The 19,166-nt window shown below is 43.1% G+C and overlaps 1 protein-coding gene across 1 annotated transcript; it reads right to left on the reverse strand.

The window, feature by feature from the left end:
* Positions 1–12,151: 12,151 nt before the first annotated feature.
* LOC111833663 (mid1-interacting protein 1-like) lies at positions 12,152–14,834 on the reverse strand. The gene is made up of 2 exons (XM_023792173.2): positions 14,673–14,834; positions 12,152–13,547 (listed from the first exon to the last, which is right to left on the reverse strand). The coding sequence occupies exon 2, from the start codon at positions 13,514–13,516 to the stop codon at positions 13,022–13,024; it is 495 nt and encodes a 164-aa protein (XP_023647941.1). The 5' UTR covers positions 13,517–13,547; positions 14,673–14,834; the 3' UTR covers positions 12,152–13,021.
* Between the last annotated feature and the right edge of the window lie 4,332 nt (positions 14,835–19,166).

The following is a 19,166-nucleotide window of genomic DNA, read 5'->3' on the forward strand; positions in this document are numbered from 1 at the left end:
AAGCCCAAGTATTTTGCTGTGTCTGTATCAATCTGGTATGTCGGCTGCCGAAGGCCCGCCCTCCACGCCGAATCTCCAGACTTACTGAGGGGCTCCTTATGGATTGCATGCTGAGGTGCATTATCAGTAGGATCTAAATAAGGATTTACTTGGATCGTTGTCAATTTCATTTCATCAGCGGACCATACAGACACTGCTGAGGTCAATGACATCCATAACAAAGCCTGTAGTTTAGTTTGGACATTTACCAACAGTATGTAGATCACTTTGCAAAAGCAGTCAGTATGGCAATACTAGTAAAAAGGTGTTGAAAACAAGCTCAAATCATCAAGTCTGCGCACATCACTTGAGCCGTCCCACCCATGTGTTGCAAAAGTTGAGGCCGGTTTTGAATTTTAGTATCTAAATAATTAGTGTTACTGTTGGCACAGAGCTAATAAAGCATCATGCATTCATTACCATGCTAACACAATAGTGAGGTTTCTATTAAGCACAGACTGAAACACTCTTTAGGACTGAAGGAACCTGGGCTAAGGAAAGGAGACGCGAGCTGAAGTCTTACAACCGACGGAAAGAGGGTGCTGTATGAACCCTCCACAAAGCGTATGGCTGATGCTGGAAACATGCAAAGAAAGCTGCAAATCTCACAGCAGCTGGCAGCTGTTACAGGCTTAACTAAAAGGCAGTAATAGATGCTTACAGTAAGCGGCCATGTGTCAGTGACACCTGCTCTTGCTTTCGCAGGTGATGTTGTAGGTATGTCTGCTGCCAGGGATTAAAAACCCCATCAGCTCTTACAGATTAGACCAGAATGGAGAGTCATTGTCTGGACTGAACACAGGGACACCAATGCTGTCCTGCTACTCCTATGGGTACATCACCATCTGTCTTCAACAGAGGCACACACATACATTTATATTCATATCTTTGTCGAGACTCTCCATTGATTTCTATGGGAAAAACCCAAATCCCAACGATGACAACCTTAACCACTACCTATCCCACCTTTAACCGTAACCATAAGTTATATGAGATTTATGGCATTTTTACTTTATTGATCCAGAAATCTTTGTGGGGACCGTTTTTCAGGTCCCCACAAAGATTTCTGAATCAAAAAAGTCAAAATAACAGGTTTTTATTACATTGTGGGGGACATTTGGTCCCCACAATGTAATATAAACATAATCCACCCACACACCACACACACATACACACAGAGGTTTGTAACTATATCTTTCCCTGATCTCAACCCCATCAAACACCTTTGGGATGAACTAGAACAGAGATTGCGAGCCAGGCCTTCACATCCAACATCAGTTCCTGACCTCACAAATGCTCTTATGGATGAATGGGCTAGAATTCCCACAGACACACTCCAACGTCTTGTAGAAAGCCAGCCTTCCCAGAAGAGTGGCAGCTGTGTGTGTGCTTGGATCACACCTATAGTTCTGTACAGGCTATTTCTCATAGCCTGTACAGTTTAGCATAAACCTCTTGTGGCATGCATCATGTCTGGTAGCCATCACTTTTTGCGGTGCATCAGACTGCGGAGCTGGCAGAGGGAATCTGTCAGTCACACTTTACTTGCAGGCTGCAGATGAAGCCATTAGGCCAACCAAAGGCCACCGGTGGTTCACACTGGCCGGTGGTCTGATGTGTGAGCTCTCGGACGGGTCTCCCGTTCAGCCGTCGGCTGTTCCATCGCCTAGATGGCAGAGTAATCGTGGCGAGCCTGTGTCTGGAAGGTTGTGAGCTCCGCCGGCTCTCGGACGGGTCTCCTGTGCCACCGTCGGCTGTTTCATTGCCCAGGTAGTTTTATATATTTTTTTCCTTGACTTGTTAAGTCTGTTCAGAACCATTCGTGTTTCAGGCTTGTTGTTTATTTGCTGGTTTTGGGTGGTAACACAGTAGACTTCCCACCTCCTCAGACTAATGGTGAAAACCCCAATATAGTACTCTAATGTAGAATACCATTTTCTGTTGGTTAAATTTATATTTTTGTAACGTCTATTGGTGAATTTTCCTTTTGTGGGGTACAGTATGTGTATGATTTCAGTTTGAGTGTTTGCCTTGTCTGTTGTTTTCTTTGTGCCCTTTTTTGTTTCCTGGTGTAACTGGGTTTATTAGAAACAGTGTTTCTCTGGGTTTATGCAGTGCATTGTGGTGGTGGTGTTGTTGGTTGTTGTTATTCTCCATTGGAAAGTGAACTGCTGAGGTCGACTGTCTTTGTGCTTCATATTGACCACTGTTTTGTGTTCCCTACACAATGTCCCCCACAATGTAATAAAAACCTGTTATTTTGACATTGTGGGGACCATTTTTCAGGTCCCAACAAAGATCTGTGAATCAAAAATGCCAAAAGTCTCATATTTAGTTTGGTTACTTATGGTTAAGGTTAGTGCTGGGTGTGTGAGTGTAATTGCATGTGTGCGAGCTGTATGATCTTGTCCCTTTTCAGCTTCCTCCCTGCCACTGTGCCTCCACCTACAGTCCTTGTATTCTCCCTTTGATTCCCCTTGGTTGTTTCTTTTGTTTTTCTTTAGCTGGTCTGAACCTACATGGTGGCAGCTGTAGCTTATACTGGCTGCCTCTGTTCTGTAAACGGAGCCCTTTTATAGAGTCTTGCCTATTCCTGTGATTTTAATGTTAACATCAATTAATTATTGTATTTTTCCAAGAATTAACATGCATCTCTTGTCCGGTCATTGTAAACTGTGTACCATAGTGTAGTTTGTAATTAAGAATTCTTTGGGGTATAATCCTTGAGTGGTGTAATCAACTGAAAATTTCCATTTCTGCCATCCAAATGCCATATTTTTTGTTTGTTTTATGTTGAAACAATTGGCAAGAAATGTAAATGTACATCTGTAGTTTATACAACCTTTCCAGTTCTTTACTTTTCCTTCTGTAATATGTTACTTCAGGAGAATAGACTTTTGTTCTTTTATAATTGAAAATATCAATGCAGTCTTCAATACAAAGGTACAAAAGATCAGAGTGGCTGTAACAATGTGATGTGGTTCTTGGGCTTGTGCCAGATCCACAGGACTCTGCTCAATGATTGGTACAAGCCATAAAACGTTGTGACTCTCATTGGTTTTCAGTCAGAGGCATGACATGAAGGATCCTGTTTGATTGGGTGAGACATGAGCGCTATGTGCTAAGCACCGCCCAGCTGCTCTTAAGGTTACTGCAGTTCATCAGGCAATACCGAGGCACGTTTCCAATCAAAGGCACAGGAGCCTCTATTTTTATAGATTTTCCAGTGCTGAGTTTTGCTTTTTTTAAAAGCGTTGCTTTAGTCAGCTGTGCTCTGGTTTAATGAACACAAAGCTATAACAGCACTACACTTTCAAACATCTTTTTTAGCCATGGCAAATGGGAAAAGCATACTGGATGCCCGTCAAAGATGCAAAAAAGAACAAAGACATGCATACACTGAGAAGCAATGTGTTCTCTAATATGCCTTGAGAAATCTCCAACAGTTACATTTATTTCCTTGTAAGGGCTGAGGAAGGGTGTCAGTCGATTCAGAATCCAGGAAAGGATTTTTTTTCCATTACATTTATTGGAATAGGAGCACTGTGACATAACCTCGGGATTCAGATTACAGGGCTGCCCCCTGGACCCAGCCCTCACTCTACCCTGCTGCCGATTGGCTCTCAGTTTGGAGGCAGCTTGTTTCGATTGGTTCAAAATGAGGGCAGGTCTCCTGCTAGTTTGCTAAGTGATAAGCAAAGCAAAAAGAGCGAGGGACTGCAGCTCTATCCTCAGTGGGCAGACTATCCACAATCAAAGACCGGCAGACACATTTAAAGCTACTGTAATGCTCCCGTCAAAATGCGAGAACAATCTGTTAGCCTGACATAATTCAAGCGTTACCAATTTCCTGAGAAGCAGTTCTAGCACAACAAATTGTTCAGTGTTTTCTAGGGCTCCAAATGAGGTTACATTTGTCTGCACAGGTTCCGTTTTCCCCTTTCAAAAAGTTCATTGTGGTAACAAGCTGGCTGCTTAGTTACTTTGTCACCAAAAAACAGCGGCTGCATAAAGAAAAGCGGAAATCAGTTATATAACTCAAAAATGATTTTCTTTTCATAGTATTAATATAAACCATCTTGTCTTTGATCTAATAGTAATTTTAGAGAACCGAGAGGAAAATGGTGTTGCATCTGTCTTGTTCCCTTTTTAAACTAATTTTCATGTCTGTATTTTTTTTTTACGTATTATAAATATATCTTAAGAAGTCTTAGAAGCATGACCTAGACCAGATTTTGTGGGCCAAGAGTGTTTCACAGCGTGACACTTTCTGCATAGCCAATGACATACGGAGTTCATGGTGACAGACACGTTCTCATAAATGTGATTGCTGACTATGGCCAGCTGTCCCTGAGGAGTTTTATTCTTTGGACTGTTCACCACATGCTTATGCAACCTTATTTCCAAGGCAAGGAAGAGACGGCTTTGTGTATCTTGGCTGCTTTGCTTTTCATTTGGGAAGCTTCCCTTCAAACTGGCCCTATTCACCCTTTCTGCAGTTTCACTCTTTTTAAATGGACTGAATGAGCCTCCACTCAGCTCCCTATAATCTTAAATTTCACCTGTGCTTCTGCTGTAGCTCATAGTCTGCATTACAATAGCTATTGTGGGGATTCAGGTCATTTACACCATTCCACAGTCCATAAGTAATCTCTGTAATTTATTTCTTTTACCTCATAAAGCAATAATATAGTAAACTTAAGAATATTACCAATTTACCTTTAAATAAAACTACTTAAGGGCACGAAGATTGTGGACGGTAAACCTGGAATTCCATGATAAGAGACGTCACCATGCACAGTCACTGTCTTGGTCACCATGCACAGTCATTGTCTTGGTCACTATGCAATCTTTCTAAAATTACTTTATTCCAAGTATCTATAACCTTTTCACTTTCAATGGCCCTAAGTCTGCTAAATAAGAGACAAATGACTGCATGATGAATGTCCACAGCTGTCCTGCAGGATTAGCAGAGAACTATTTATAAATCACAAACTGGTGGACATTTTAATAGACATAAAAGACATGGTTACATTTAAGCAATTAAGACTGATTTAAACAAGTTGTAATATACGAACCATTTCTAAAATACAAAGTTTAAATTAAATATCAAAGAATCAATTTGAAACAATGTTACAATTTTTAAAATATACTTTTCAGATTGTGGCCATGTTGGCAGCCAGATGGCTGCACTTAATCCATGCATGAAGCTTGGTATTTTCCTGAGGTAATTCAAGCCTGAAACTATAATGGCAGTTAACAGTGTGCAATACGCAGCTTGCACAGGTCCTGCGTCTGCAAGTTCAATTATTTGCACAATTTGCCACAATGATTGAAAATGAATATGATTCATCAGGGCATTTTTGTACCAAAAACACAAGACATGGCATGGAAATCTGCAGAGGTACGGATTTTCTTACCAATCCCCGTAATCCCTGGCACAGCTTTTGTCGGTTGCCAGATAATTCTATAACTGACACTCCTGTTTGCAAAACCAGACATAATGTGACCAGCCGGTCGGCAAAGGCGTACTGTAAAGGCTGTGTCAATGACGTGGGTTTGTAATGCATTTGATCAATGGGGATTTTATTTTAAGTTCTTGGTTTAATCTTAATAAAAAGCAGAAAAGTCATTCTGACATATTCCAGCCCAAATTTGTTACTTCGAAGCAGCTCATCTGAGCTGAATAAACTAATATTAATGGCTATGTACCCAATATTGAATTGCTTATTTGCAGAGTGGTCGTAGAGTAAAATACATGTGTGAGTACAGACACTGATGAAAAATAAGCAATATATCAACTTAAATAGGAACATACTGAAGTACACAAGGGCACAGGGGTGGGGGAGGGCACAGGGATGGGGGGGGACGACAGAAGGCGTAAAAGAGGGTGAAGGCAGTCAGATCGGCCCGGGGGGGGCGTGAACTGCGCTCTGTCTGGAAGTCTGGCGCCCGGCCCACTCGCCAGTTACGTAACTGCTGCTTAACAGAAAACTGCAGCACTGTGCTTTGTGACTGTGAGCTGCAGATTTTTTCCACCTTATGCCAAAGGAGAGTTACGCTACATGATAATGAACATGAGTCTAGCCTGAGTCTAACCTGAGTCTAGCCTGAGTCTAACCTGAGTCTAGCCTGAGTCTAGTCCATGCCCAAGGCAGCAGAGATGCTAACATGCTAAAGCAGGAAATGGGAGATTGGGGACATCCCAAAAGGATACCTGTGGGGTAGTTAGCATAGCTGCTAACAGACATATAGAGAGGATGCTGCTTCTTGTTTGATTCGATCATCTTTCCTAGACGTTCTGATGCATTGGTGTATTTTCAGATTATCCAATTATTCAATTACAGACACTGATATGGTTATTAGTACTAGTGGTAGTAGCAGTAGTAGTATTAGCATTAACTAGTCTTAATTTATTTTTGGTTTCTTGACTCATACTGTTCTGCCTAAAGCTCCAAAAAGTTTAAAAAACCAGAAATGTAGGAGCCATAATCATATCCCTGTATAAAAGTTTCAGTCGGACGTCTAGGAAGACGATGGAAACAGGGTCACATTTTAATTGCTCAAATTGCCTTTCAGCATAAAAGCCATTTCTCAATCCTGTTAAAACTAGATGGAAGGTAAAGGAGTTGTAAGCTATTGCGCATTCAGACATAAATGTTGCTGTCTGTGGTAGTGGGTAGTATGGTCCGCAATTTCTCCGTGTGTGGAGTTTGCGTGTTCTCCCCGTGTCACCGTGGTGTTTCCTCTGGGTACTTCGGTCTCCCCCCACAGTCCAAAACCATGCTGAGGTTAGGGACCTGCTGCTGCATTCCATCATTCCATTTGAACTCGGAAGTTGGAACCCCAATGTCAGAATTCAAGATGGCTGCGCCCTTTATCAACAAAAGTTAAAGCTGTAGTTTTATACTGTTTTTTTAGCCTTATTTGTCTCATTAAATTGGTGGTACACACAGTACTGTCCAGTCACTATCTGTGGACTCGTTGCTATAGTGTTGGTACGTGCAAAATACCACATAATGTGTTATCAACTGGTATTGCTAACAATGGCTAACAATGAAACTGGCTAGAACTGGTACTCCTAAATGGTTTTCCGACTTGTTGTAGTGGAATGCGTTAAACTCGGGTGTGACATCATGAGTCACATGAGCACCATAGAAAGGACATTCATTGCCAACATTTTCTGACCTCGTTAATCGATCCCAACTCAGATTATAAAGGCAGTATAAGTTTTCAGACAGCAATCGTTACTCTTTATGGCTCTTTCATGATCTTGGCTTCCAGCTAATCACCATTTGGCCCTTCTATATTTGCACAGAGCATGTCTTATCTCAAATGTGGGGACCACTTAGCCTGTATTCAGGTAAAGGAGGCAGGTTTACATCGATATAATTATGTTACATTAATGTAAAGAAGATTCCTTATATGATTAAGTAGCAAAACAAGCTTTGAGATTCACTGCAGAAAAGAGAAGGTGCTCATACACAACAGGACACACGCGTAGTAGGAAGGAAGAGAAATTAAAATAGAAGTTTCTCTTTTATGATAGAGATTTATTGAGGAAGGTATGCAGAATAAAAACTCCCTTTGGGAAGTGGAAATTCATACGAATTATCCCTGTTGTCCTTTTGCAAAGGACAACAGGACAAGTTTTCTAAACTCCAGTTGACCCGATAGGAGGTATAATATAAATGGCCTTTCTGTGTATTTTGCACCCAGCTTGCAGATGCCGACCAGTCTCCATGTTTTTCGTCCCCTCGACTTTGTTCAGTTTTCCCGTTCTTGCTGGTCTGCTTCCCACTACTTCAGTGATACGCAGATTAAATTTAGAGAATCAGTGTGAAACGTATCTTAGAAGCATGAAATACATAATGAGTGCAAAACTTGCTAAATTATAGAAACCAGTTTGGTTCCTGAAGAAGAATGGACTGATCAGGCCACAGTTACGATCTGCTTTGTAGTGGAGATGTGACAATGTGCGCGGTTGCTGAGGACTGTTAATGGCCAGATGTCGCTGTATCCGAAGCATCTCTCTATCCTCGTGTTGTTGTCTTGCGTCTCATATGACCTGAGTGCACAACATTTCATCCTTAATGACATTCAGTGTGATTCCCATCACCTACTGCAGCGAAGGCCTTGCAGTTTGTTTATGGCTGAGAGAGACATTCTTTGTGACAACAGCCGATTGCTGAGATCTTGTCTTTGAGGCGAGTCTTGGCAGATGTGCGCATTACAGATGCCAACAGACAGGGCAACAGTTTAGCAATACCGGTCACTGTGTGCAGCGAAGCTTGAGAGCTGCCGAACACAGCAAAGACCTGTCAGGTCTCCTACTGTACACATGCAGTCTGAACTTTCCCTCAGCATGGAGGTCCAGTCAGGAAATCCAGCAATCGCTTGCAGATTTTGGGTCTTTTTTCTCACGCTTCACCTTCATAACCTTACGTTGCGTAATCATTCCTTGGTGTCTGTTAGAAACAAATGTTGTTTGGCTTTTAAAGCACCGTGAGGCCAGTGTTTCTAGCTATTTGGTTAGCTGCCTATTTAAGCCTGGTCACAACACTTTACTATCTGTAATGTCCTTTATTGGGGAACTGGACATTAAAACCTGTTTATTACCTCAAATAAGCAAAGAGCATAAAAAACAGTAACCCAGGACTAAAGCTCCATAAAGTTCCAGCATCATTAGGGTTGTGGCTTACAGATTTTTTTCCCTCTTGGAAAATTAAGTGTTTTGTCATGTTTGTAAATGTATATGACGACTTCAATAAGTAAAAACAGCTTGAAGATTGGCCAGTCATTTTGACCCCCATGTCAACTGTTCAATGTGATGTAATACATGCAATTTGGATTTACAACATCACTGGCAGTCAGGGTGTCTTACTAAAGGGGCTCTTCAGAGTACTTGCCAATTATGCAAGATGTCACCTTATTTCACAGCAGACACCCCTGAAAAAAATCGGTAAAACAATGATGTGGGTCATTCATGCTGTAACCTGCGAGTCAGGAGACCCTCTGTGGTTCTTAGCATTGGACAGAATTCCTCACATACTGTACACTCAGTGGCCACATCATTACCCACAAAGCAACTGATTCTGGGCCAGATCTGCCCGCATCGCCTTAAATCTGGGTGCCAGTAACATTGGACAGATTCCGGTGCAGACTCTCCTGCCCCAGAGTTCTGAATGATTACAGTTGGTCTGTATACACTCTGAAGGTCCGGCACGCATTCGCCTGACCATATACGTGCGATCAGTCAGTTACCAAATGTGCAGCTGATGCGCTGAGAGTCTGAGGGGCGATCGGCCCACATAGCAAGAAGAGTCTGAGCTGGATCCAGGCCAAATGTCATTCAGAAATCGCCACAGATCTGTAAACCGAATCTGGCCTGGTGTCTTTTTGCAGACCAATACTGGTCCGAATCTGCTTTCTGGATTTGAAACAGATAAGGACCATATATGGGCCAGATTTACATTGAATGTTACCAAATGTGGCCCATATCTGCACCAGAGTCAAAAGTTAAAATCAGATTCAACTTGAATGGGGACAGTGAGTGGCTCAGTGGGCTAAGTTTCCATGTCTGTGATTAGAAAGTTGCTGGTTCAAGTCCTGGCCTCAGCCCAGGCTACTGCACAATACCTAACCCTGTACTGCTATTCCCTCCTCCCCCCAAGCTATGGAGAGCAAGATAGGGTCAGTGAAGAGAAGCATTCTAGTGTACTTGTGCAAATAATGCATGATTCTTTGTTTGTTAAATATGGCTCATGCTCAGTTTTTCCAGACTGACTGCTGATCAGTTTTGCCCCAGGATCCTGCCTTCATATATGTGGCTCAGTGGATTAAGTCTCTGCTCATAAGCAGGAGGTCCCTGGTTTGAGCCCTGGCCCCAGTGGAATGGTTAGATGTCTGTGGGCCCTTGAGGAAGGTGTTTAACTCCCAACTCTGGGGGTGTTGGCTGATGTCTGAACAAGATGGTAGGTGGAGAGATGTGTAGCTGTACTTCTACAAATAAAAGTGTTTATTAAGGTCTCTGCTCCAGATATACTGGAGCAGAATTTAAACTTTTACAGCTACACTTCTCCATAACCTTATCATCTGAGCACAGCCTCAGCCAGCATATGGGCCAGATTTCCCAATGTAGGCCTTTGCTCAAGGGCCCACAGACCTGCAACCATTCCACCAGGGCTGGGGTTCAAACCAGGGACCTCCTGCCTATGAGCAGGGAGACTTAATCCATTCACCACCCACATATATGAAGGCGGGATCCTGGGGCAAAACTGGTCAGCGGTCAGTCTGGAAAAACTGAGCATGAGCCACATTTAACAAACAAATAAATAAGTTAACAAACTTACTTTCTATACTTTGGGGGTTTCAATGCAGGGTCAGCTAATGCACAGTGCAGTCTGCTGAGGTTGGGGCATGAACCAACAACCTTCTGATCACAGACTTAACCCACTGAGCCATTCACTGCCCCCATTCACAATGGCTCTGAATTTCACTTTTGACTCTGCTACAGATACAGGCCAGATTTGGTAACATTCAATGTAAATCTGGCCCGTATATGGTCCTTATCTTTTTCCAATCCAGAAACCAGTTTCGGGCCAGTATTGGTCTGTTGCGCAAAAAGACACCAGGCCAGATCTGGTTTATGGATCTGTGGGGATTTCTGAGCAACATTTAGCCCGGATCCAGTTCAGATCTCATCTTAGCATGTGGGTGGGTATTTCTGTCCAGTATTGGGTAGGAGCACCTTTTGTCTCCAGATCCACTTCAAGGCTTGACAAGTTTCTGTTCGCTTTAACAAGTCTGGCCATGCTCCTTTTACTTCTGTGATTAACAACATGTTTCTGGCAACAGAACTGACTCTGTAAACTCCAGGCAGTAGTGACAATCCCAGCAGGGATTTAAAATGACTTAGATCGTACGTCACAGCCATTATTATTAAACCTAACCGCACAGTACTGAAGTCCTTGATCCTGTCTGCATGCTGTGTATGTTCAGTTGCAACTATATGATTCACTGTTAGGGAGCAGGTTGCTTGGATCAGTGAGAAAGTTTATCTAATAACATTTCCACAGAGGGTCTGTCTGCTCAGGGAGCGCCTGTTTAAGATGCACTGTGTGTAAAGGAAATGTAAGCAGGATGCTGGATAAAGGAAGGGCTTGGCAACTGCAGGGCCACAAGTACTCTGTGACTGTTACTCTTTATACTCTACTGGTTGGATGAAACAAAACCTTGGTCTGTATTTGTTCTTTCTGGACCTGAATAATTTTTATTGACTAGCTTTGCAAGTAGAATCTGCAAAATGGGTCTATTTCCACTATGGATATATTGGTTGATAAATGTATATCTCAGCTCTTAGGCCTCTGCCCACTTGTGCTGAGCTGTCCTGTAACCTGACCTCACTCTTATATCACGTTGGAAACTTGCATCCCTTTATCAACCTTTCATACTGTTATCCTTATCTGCTCCAACTGGCAGGTCTTCTACAATTATAGAGCTATAGAGGGTAGAATGTGGGTGAGAGACATTCAGGAATATTCATGGCTAGTTGCAGAAGCTTTTATTTGAAAACTTCTGTCCACTATCGCTGATTTAAAAACTTTAGATTGTATCAAAAACAAAAATACTTTTTTCACACCAAGAACCAGAAATTCAAATCTGAATCAGCACTGTGATTGTAAAGCTGAAATGTGCATGGAACTATAATTGGTTTTATTACTATTTGGACCAACTTACTGGAGACAATTTTGCGCTTCTAACTGAATTTGCATATAAAGTAATAGTTATAAACTTTGAATGTGGATAAAGAACTGGGATTTTATATACAAATGCACACAAAAAAGGCAAAATCAACTTATGAGTTTATATATGTACAAAGACCTGAGAGCCAATACTAATGTCTTTCAGTCTCAGTATTTCAGTCTGCAGTGATTAATTGTGTAACAAAAATTATTATTAGGACAATAAGAAGTTATTGGCTGGGAGTGTAATTTGGCTGATTGGTTGGTTCATTAAAGGAATATGACTTGTGACTGAGTGTGTCAACAAAATTAATGAAAAACCATTCAAATTAACACCCCCACCCCCAATTTAATCACACAACCACAGATTGTTCAACTTCAGTTACGGTTTATTTTGACAGATCAGCTCAATTCTCAACGGAGTCCAACTGTTATTGAAAAAGTGCTTCAGCATTATAAAAAGGGCCTAGTTTACACGCTAGTGGTTAAGATCCCCCGAAGTCACCGGCTGAGACGTCAGGGGCGATCCTGACATTCCGAGTTGCCAATAAATTTGCTTTTGCGTCAAGATAAAAATGGAAGCAGGTGTGACTTTAGCCACCAGCCTCAGTAACGCTGTGCGTGACAATATAAAACCGCTGGTTGCCAAGGAAATGAGACATTACAGCAGGTTCACACACCAAGGAAACCGCTCAAGATAAAGTGCAGTGAAAGTATCCTTAAGTGGAAAGAGGGAAACACGCCGACAGGCACTGGAGCACCGGCAGGCAGCCGAATCGCCACCCGATGACAGGCCTGACTGACTGATCACACAAAATCTGTGCTCAGAGCATACATAAAGGATTCATTTGTGCAGTAGTGCAGGATATCATTTTTCCAATCAAAACTAATTGCAACTTTTGTAATTATCAAAAGATCATTTTGTTCAAATTAACCACTTAATTCTAGACAATTGTGCATTGTTGTCTACATTTCTCAAATCAGTGACCCTGGTTTATGGAGTTAATACATGGGATCCACACCTTTTGACAGCGTTGGTGGAGGGCGCTACTCAAGAAGGACCGATAATATGCTATATGCATGTTAGTTGCTAAATGGAGTACAAGGCCCTTTGTGTCTAGTGAACAAGGGGAGTGAACCGGCCTTTACGCAGCTCACTTCTGTGCTCAGCAAACACCACCAGTGCGAGATAAGAGGGGCAGGGCAGGCGAAGTTCATAATTAAACAGGAGGCGGAGCTTATCTCATCAAGTCTCCTCCCCCAATCTCCCGTTTGTAGCGGTTAGTGAGATGGTCTGCTTGCAGGGTGAGTTTGGAGAGCACCCCAAACAGCCCACGCAAGTGGTAATGGAACTGGCCTTCCAGATCCGAAGTGCCTTCAGACGCGTCCACCCCCTCTGCCCTCGGCTGCCAAGGCTCCTCCTGTCTGACGGTCATCTCCAGGAAGCTGGAGCCACCACCGAGCTCTCTTTTGAACAGCCCCCATTCCATGTCGTTCTTGATGGACTTCAACAGGAGGTAGTGCTCATACATGTCCCTCTGCTTGCCTTGGTAACTGGGCTCATCGCCATGGTTTCTGTCCTCCGTCGGGCCCTGGTCCTCCAGTGGAACATCTCGCAGCAGGCTGGGCACCATGATGGTCTCATCCATGTTGTTGGCAGCGGCGATGAAACGGTTCATCACATTGAGTAGTGAGTGTCTGTGGCTGGAAAACTCGCTGCTGATTTGCATCATGTTGAAGGTTCAGAAGGACCAGCTGAAAACCCTGGAAAGAATAAGGCTGTCAGAGGAATCTGGCAGCTTAGTGGGAACAGTGAGGATACAACCAAACCGCTGCAGTACAACTTCTACACTGGTACATTCAGGATTAAATACATTTTGGATAAAATGTTCTATAATCCTTTTTTCCCCATAAAAGTAGCAGTTAACAGGAATCAAGGCGCGCGAGAGAGCAAAAGATTTCCAGTTACTCACTCTATGCAAACCAACGTTAGAACTACCCTGTTCAAATGCAATCCTCGACTGCAGCAATCTGTTCAGAGATCAGGTGTGGCTGGGAGTTATTTTGCGGGAATAAGTGCGATCTGTTTATAACGAAGCTGCGACCCATAAATTACACTTTCAAGCCGGTTCCTTTTATTCCGCAGCAAGCGCGAGACGAGCACGTGCAGGTAATTGCAAAAATAAATTATAGCAGTTATTGTAGAACCAAGGCACATTAAAAGAAGTAATTTACGTCTTAAATTAAAGCAGCTGCACGCAAAGGAATTAAACTAGAAATCGCCTGTGCCGTATAGCAGTTCAACCTACGTAAGTGGAAAATGCATGCATGCACTCCATAATGCAAGGGACACCCGCCTCGTTTCAGCCCCCCCCCCCCCCCCCATGAGGACACTGTAGTACTTCGGTTGCAAGTGTCACAATAAGGATAGTGAGCCAGTGCCAAGCCCTTTGTGGATCGCATTTCCAGAAGCGACGCAGAACTATTCGCACGATGTAAACGTAGAAATATACTGCATACGAATATATGGATTAAAAATCTTCCAGTTTCTCGTCGAGAAGGAAAAAAAAAACATTGGAAGGGGTGACTTTAGTAATGCCAGTCAGAAACCAGACATTTACAATATATATATGGACTGTATTAGGACAGGGATTCATTACTTAAGCCTTGCGAGACAATTTAGAAATTAAATGCACTTTAGAGCCATCTTTTATATCAATTTGGCATCTAGAATAGAGAACAAGAGCAGCTAAAATATACAACAGAATATGCAGCTGGTTTTAAAATGCATTAACCATGTCCTACGTTTTTGATCACCAAAAAAGGCAGAAAGGAGAAAATGCAAGCTTTAGTTTTAATTACACAGACGAGGCTGGCGAAGGTACCGACCTGAACAAACCGCTGATCAGGACAAGGCAGCTCCGACGCAATCCCCGCGGGCTCCGGGGCAGAGGCGTGCTGCTTTGGGACCGTTTCGCTCGGACTCCGTCTCGAATGGCTGATCGCAAACGTCTCCAGCAACAGTCTGCAGCCTATCCGTGGTACTTATACGGAAGCCGCCGGGAAGGACGTGCTCGGTCTCTCACACGGACATTCCCGGCGCGGAGAAGGCGGAGCCAGCGGCCCAGTAGCCAATCAGAGGGCGCAGCCGCGGGCCGTGCCGGGTGACATGCAAATAACCGTGCGGCCCGCATCGACCCCGCCGCGCCTGGGAGGGATCCGGGAGGGTTTAAAAGACATTTACTAACGCGGGTATAAAGATTGCAAACAAATCGGGAAGACATCAGTACACACTGAAAATGGCAACTAAGTTTAGGTTTGATCCTCGGTTTATAGTTCTCCTAAGATACTTTGATGACTTCATTTAAAAAGCTGTTAAACCTTTGCTGACCAGTGGCAAAAAACCTGTACTCTATGAAATTTAGACTTTTTAAAATGATGAAAGCTTTTCAGTGAAAGGTACGACTGATTTTTGCGTGTATTGATTTTCATTTGCATATTATTGCTTTCTTTGGATACTATTACAGCTAATGCTTTAAAGGTTGTTAGGTCTATGTAATATTCTGTATACTTTGGTGTATCTATGTACACGGTAATCGCACTAAGTCATTAGGACTCATACTGCAGATCGATCATGAGTATCAGTGACTGGAATCAGGAGAGTACTGATAATTTATACACTGCTGCCATCTGGCGGCTAGATTTAATAGGGCTAAATTGAATCACACACATTCAGACTCTTACCGCAAAAGCGAACCAGTCTCTAATGCTGTCATTGCGCGATTTAAAAAAAATATATTTTAAGGAAAAATAAGTTTATATATTAAACTCAAATTATACAATTCTCTTCTAATCACAAGTAAAAAAAAAAAGAGTTACCCATCCATCTTCTGAAGCCACATGTCCTATTCAATGTTGCAGGGGTCTGGAGCCTGTGGACACGGCAGAGAGCAAACCAGGACGGGGCACCAACCCATCGCAGGGCACTCACACCTATGGGCAAACCAGGACGGGGCACCAACCCATCGCAGGGCACTCACACCTATGGGCAAACCAGGACGGGGCACCAACCCATCGCAGGGCATTCACACCTATGGGCAAACCAGGACGGGGCACCAACCCATAGCAGGGCACTCACACCTATGGGCAAACCAGGACGGGGCACCAACCCATCGCAGGGCATTCACACCTATGGGCAAACCAGGACGGGGCACCAACCCATCGCAGGGCATTCACACCTATGGGCAAACCAGGACGGGGCACCAACCCATCGCAGGGCACTCACACCTATGGGCAAACCAGGACGGGGGACCAACCCATCGCAGGGCATTCACACCTATGGGCAAACCAGGACGGGGCACCAACCCATCGCAGGGCATTCACACCTATGGGCAAACCAGGACGGGGCACCAACCCATCGCGAGGCACTCACACCTATGGGCAAATCAGGACGGGGCACCAACCCATCGCGAGGCACTCACACCCAGGGGCGGATTAAGGTGTACGGAGGCCCCTAGGCTACAGTAGTCTGTGGGCCCCCCAACCCAGCCCCGCTCCGCGCCAATGGGGGCCCCCTTGCAGGCTGGCACACGTGGGGCCCCTAGGCTTAAGCCATATCTAGCCTGTGCGTTAATCCGCCCCTGCTCACACCTATGATCAATTTGGTAACTCCACTCAGCCTTAGCCTGTTTTTGGACTGTGGGGGAAAACAGAGCCCCTGCAGAAATCTCACAATGACACGGGGAGAACAGGCAAACTCCACATGCATGGAATCTTGCTGGAGACTCGAACCCTGATACCAGAGGTGTGAGGTAACGGAGTTCACCACTGTGCTGCTCAGTACGAAGAGTTGTCATTTCAAATATTATGAGTGCCCATCTTGCTTCTACATCTTTAGAAGAAAGATCATTTTAGGCCGATGGCAGACAGACTGACGGCAGAGAGGATGCAGGATGGATGCTTCCAAGTCACGGTGCATAGCTGTGTGCTTCTGGAAGGTGGAAACAAAGCAGCAACATCCAAAATAAACCAGCAAATCCTTTTAAGCAAAATGCCAGAACCACATATATCAACATTTTCATATATTTATAAAACACTAAATACTAAAATAATAAATACTAAAATAAATTTATTTTTAAAAATGAGAGACAGAGAGAGAGAGAGAATGCCATATGCAGAATTTTTTTAATAACAATCCATAGTTTTGAAAAGGACTGTTACAGTAAGTCCTTTTATCTATCTTTTATTTATCTATTTATTTTAAAGTTATTTCAAGTCTAATAATAAGATTAGTGAACTTTGGTATCAAACCATTATCTTCTGTTATTTTTAAATGAACTGTACCATTAATGCACCCAATTATATAAAGCCCTTCCTTAGAAAAAAATGTGAATGTAACTATTAATGTCTGTGAATGGTGTTTTTAACCTGAAGATACTGGTAACCAGAATAGGTTTATTTTGATTTAGATTTTTTTCCCTGTCTGGCAAAACTGACCAGGATCAGGGACTTAGCTTTAAATGCTACAGCCCTTGGGAAAATGTCCCCTTGGATGCCTAGGGTTACATTTTGTGGCTCCTATAAAGGGCTGGGCCCCCAGAATATGCCAGGATATCCATGTCCCTCCGGAGGCATAGTTGGAAGATGGGTGGATGGATGGATTTTTTCTCTTTGTTGGACAAAATACTTAGTGCACATACTGATTTAGAATTTGGTGATCAATGTTGACACACAACAATAAAATGCGTCCTTTGCATTTAACCCATATATCATGACATAGCAGGGGGCAGCTAATTCAGCGCCTGGGAAGCAGTACCCTGAGAGACTGTATCCCTGAAGGACAAGAACAGCCTGAAAGATTGCATTACATTGCTGAGTTTTCAGGAATGTTCATTAGCCAGGTGGTCAGTCCTACAGGCAAGACCCGAGCCAGGAGGAAGGCAGACCGGGAAGGTCAGGTGCGAGCAGGATCAGGATTGGAGAAGCACAGGAACCAGGCAGGCAAGAAGGTTCAGGGCTAGACAGGAGACAGAGGAAGCACACTCAGTATGCTGCACTGGAATCAACCACAGCCAAGGCCCGAGCCACGGGATCAACACCGGGGGTCCAAGGCCCTAATTATAATACATGGTTATACAGGTATATTATATCTAATATACAGAGCAGAGCAGGGGGCTCCGCTCGCTGCTGATGAGTCGGCATTCCCACGAGGAGGAGGGTGACAACCACAAAGCTCCAAAACAAAATCCAGAAGCGGCTGCTGCTCCAAAACCCTGTCCAGTGAAACTGAGTACTCAGTCAGAGCCAAGCTAAATCTGCGATGCTGTCCTTTACTTAAGAACGAGATACGTTCCAAACCACCATTCATGAATTGAAATGTTCGTAAGTTGTTATTCAGCATCATTTTAAGGGTATTCAAATCTGCATGCATAAGTAAGTATGATATAATGTCAATACATGTTGTCTTATCCTAAAACACATTACTAATGATACATAAAACAAAAATAATCTCAAGTGGGATGCTTCGTTCTTTTTGTCTGAAAGTTCGTATGTTAAATTTTCGTAAGTAGAGGACCGTCTGTATACTGATTAAATTTGTTTCTTTTCTTTCTGGGGAGCAGGAAAAATTCTATTATACTGAAAGTGAGGGAATCTTGATTCATCATGAGAGGGTCTTTGTGGACTGATGTACCAGTGAAGGGAGAATAGCTGTGATATTTCAAAAGTGTTTGGCATGACCTGGATATTTGCTCACACGTCACAGAAGTCCAGTCATAGGTGAGCTGCTGAAAGATAAGCATGCTGTGGCCAACACCTGGCTGACTGCTTCATGAATGTGTGAAATATGAACCTGCAGGACCTGGTGAAAGATGCTATGCACTGAGAGGAGATGAAATTTCCATCAAGAGTGATCTCAGTGTTTGGTCTTGTTTTTTTAAAGTGATGATTGCTTTCTGCCAGAATTAGGTCCTATCTGGAATGTCTGGAGACAATGACAATTAATCAAACTTAAATTTACGTTCTGCTGGCAAACAGACTGCCTAAGAACATTTATTTGCCGAGGTTGTGCATATCTTAATTCCTAAATTGCTACAGATTATGTGTCAGGCTTTGACATTGTCAGACCCAGTGGCTTATTCCTTAAGTACAATAGCAGACCAACCAAAACCTTAAAGGGACAATTTTGCGTGCACTCCACTTTTCTGAGAGAATAAAAACAATACTGAATGGCTGAGTACTGACTCAGCAAAGAGACAAATGCCGTCATGAAGTGTGTCATTACACCAGCTGCTGTTTTTGTACAACTTTGGTTGTGATTCTAAATTAAAATAAAAAAATTAAATACATTTTTAATTCGTAGATGTTATTACACACACACACACA

The sequence above is a fragment of the Paramormyrops kingsleyae genome, chromosome 18 (assembly GCF_048594095.1).
Source record: "Paramormyrops kingsleyae isolate MSU_618 chromosome 18, PKINGS_0.4, whole genome shotgun sequence".
NCBI lineage: Eukaryota > Metazoa > Chordata > Actinopteri > Osteoglossiformes > Mormyridae > Paramormyrops > Paramormyrops kingsleyae.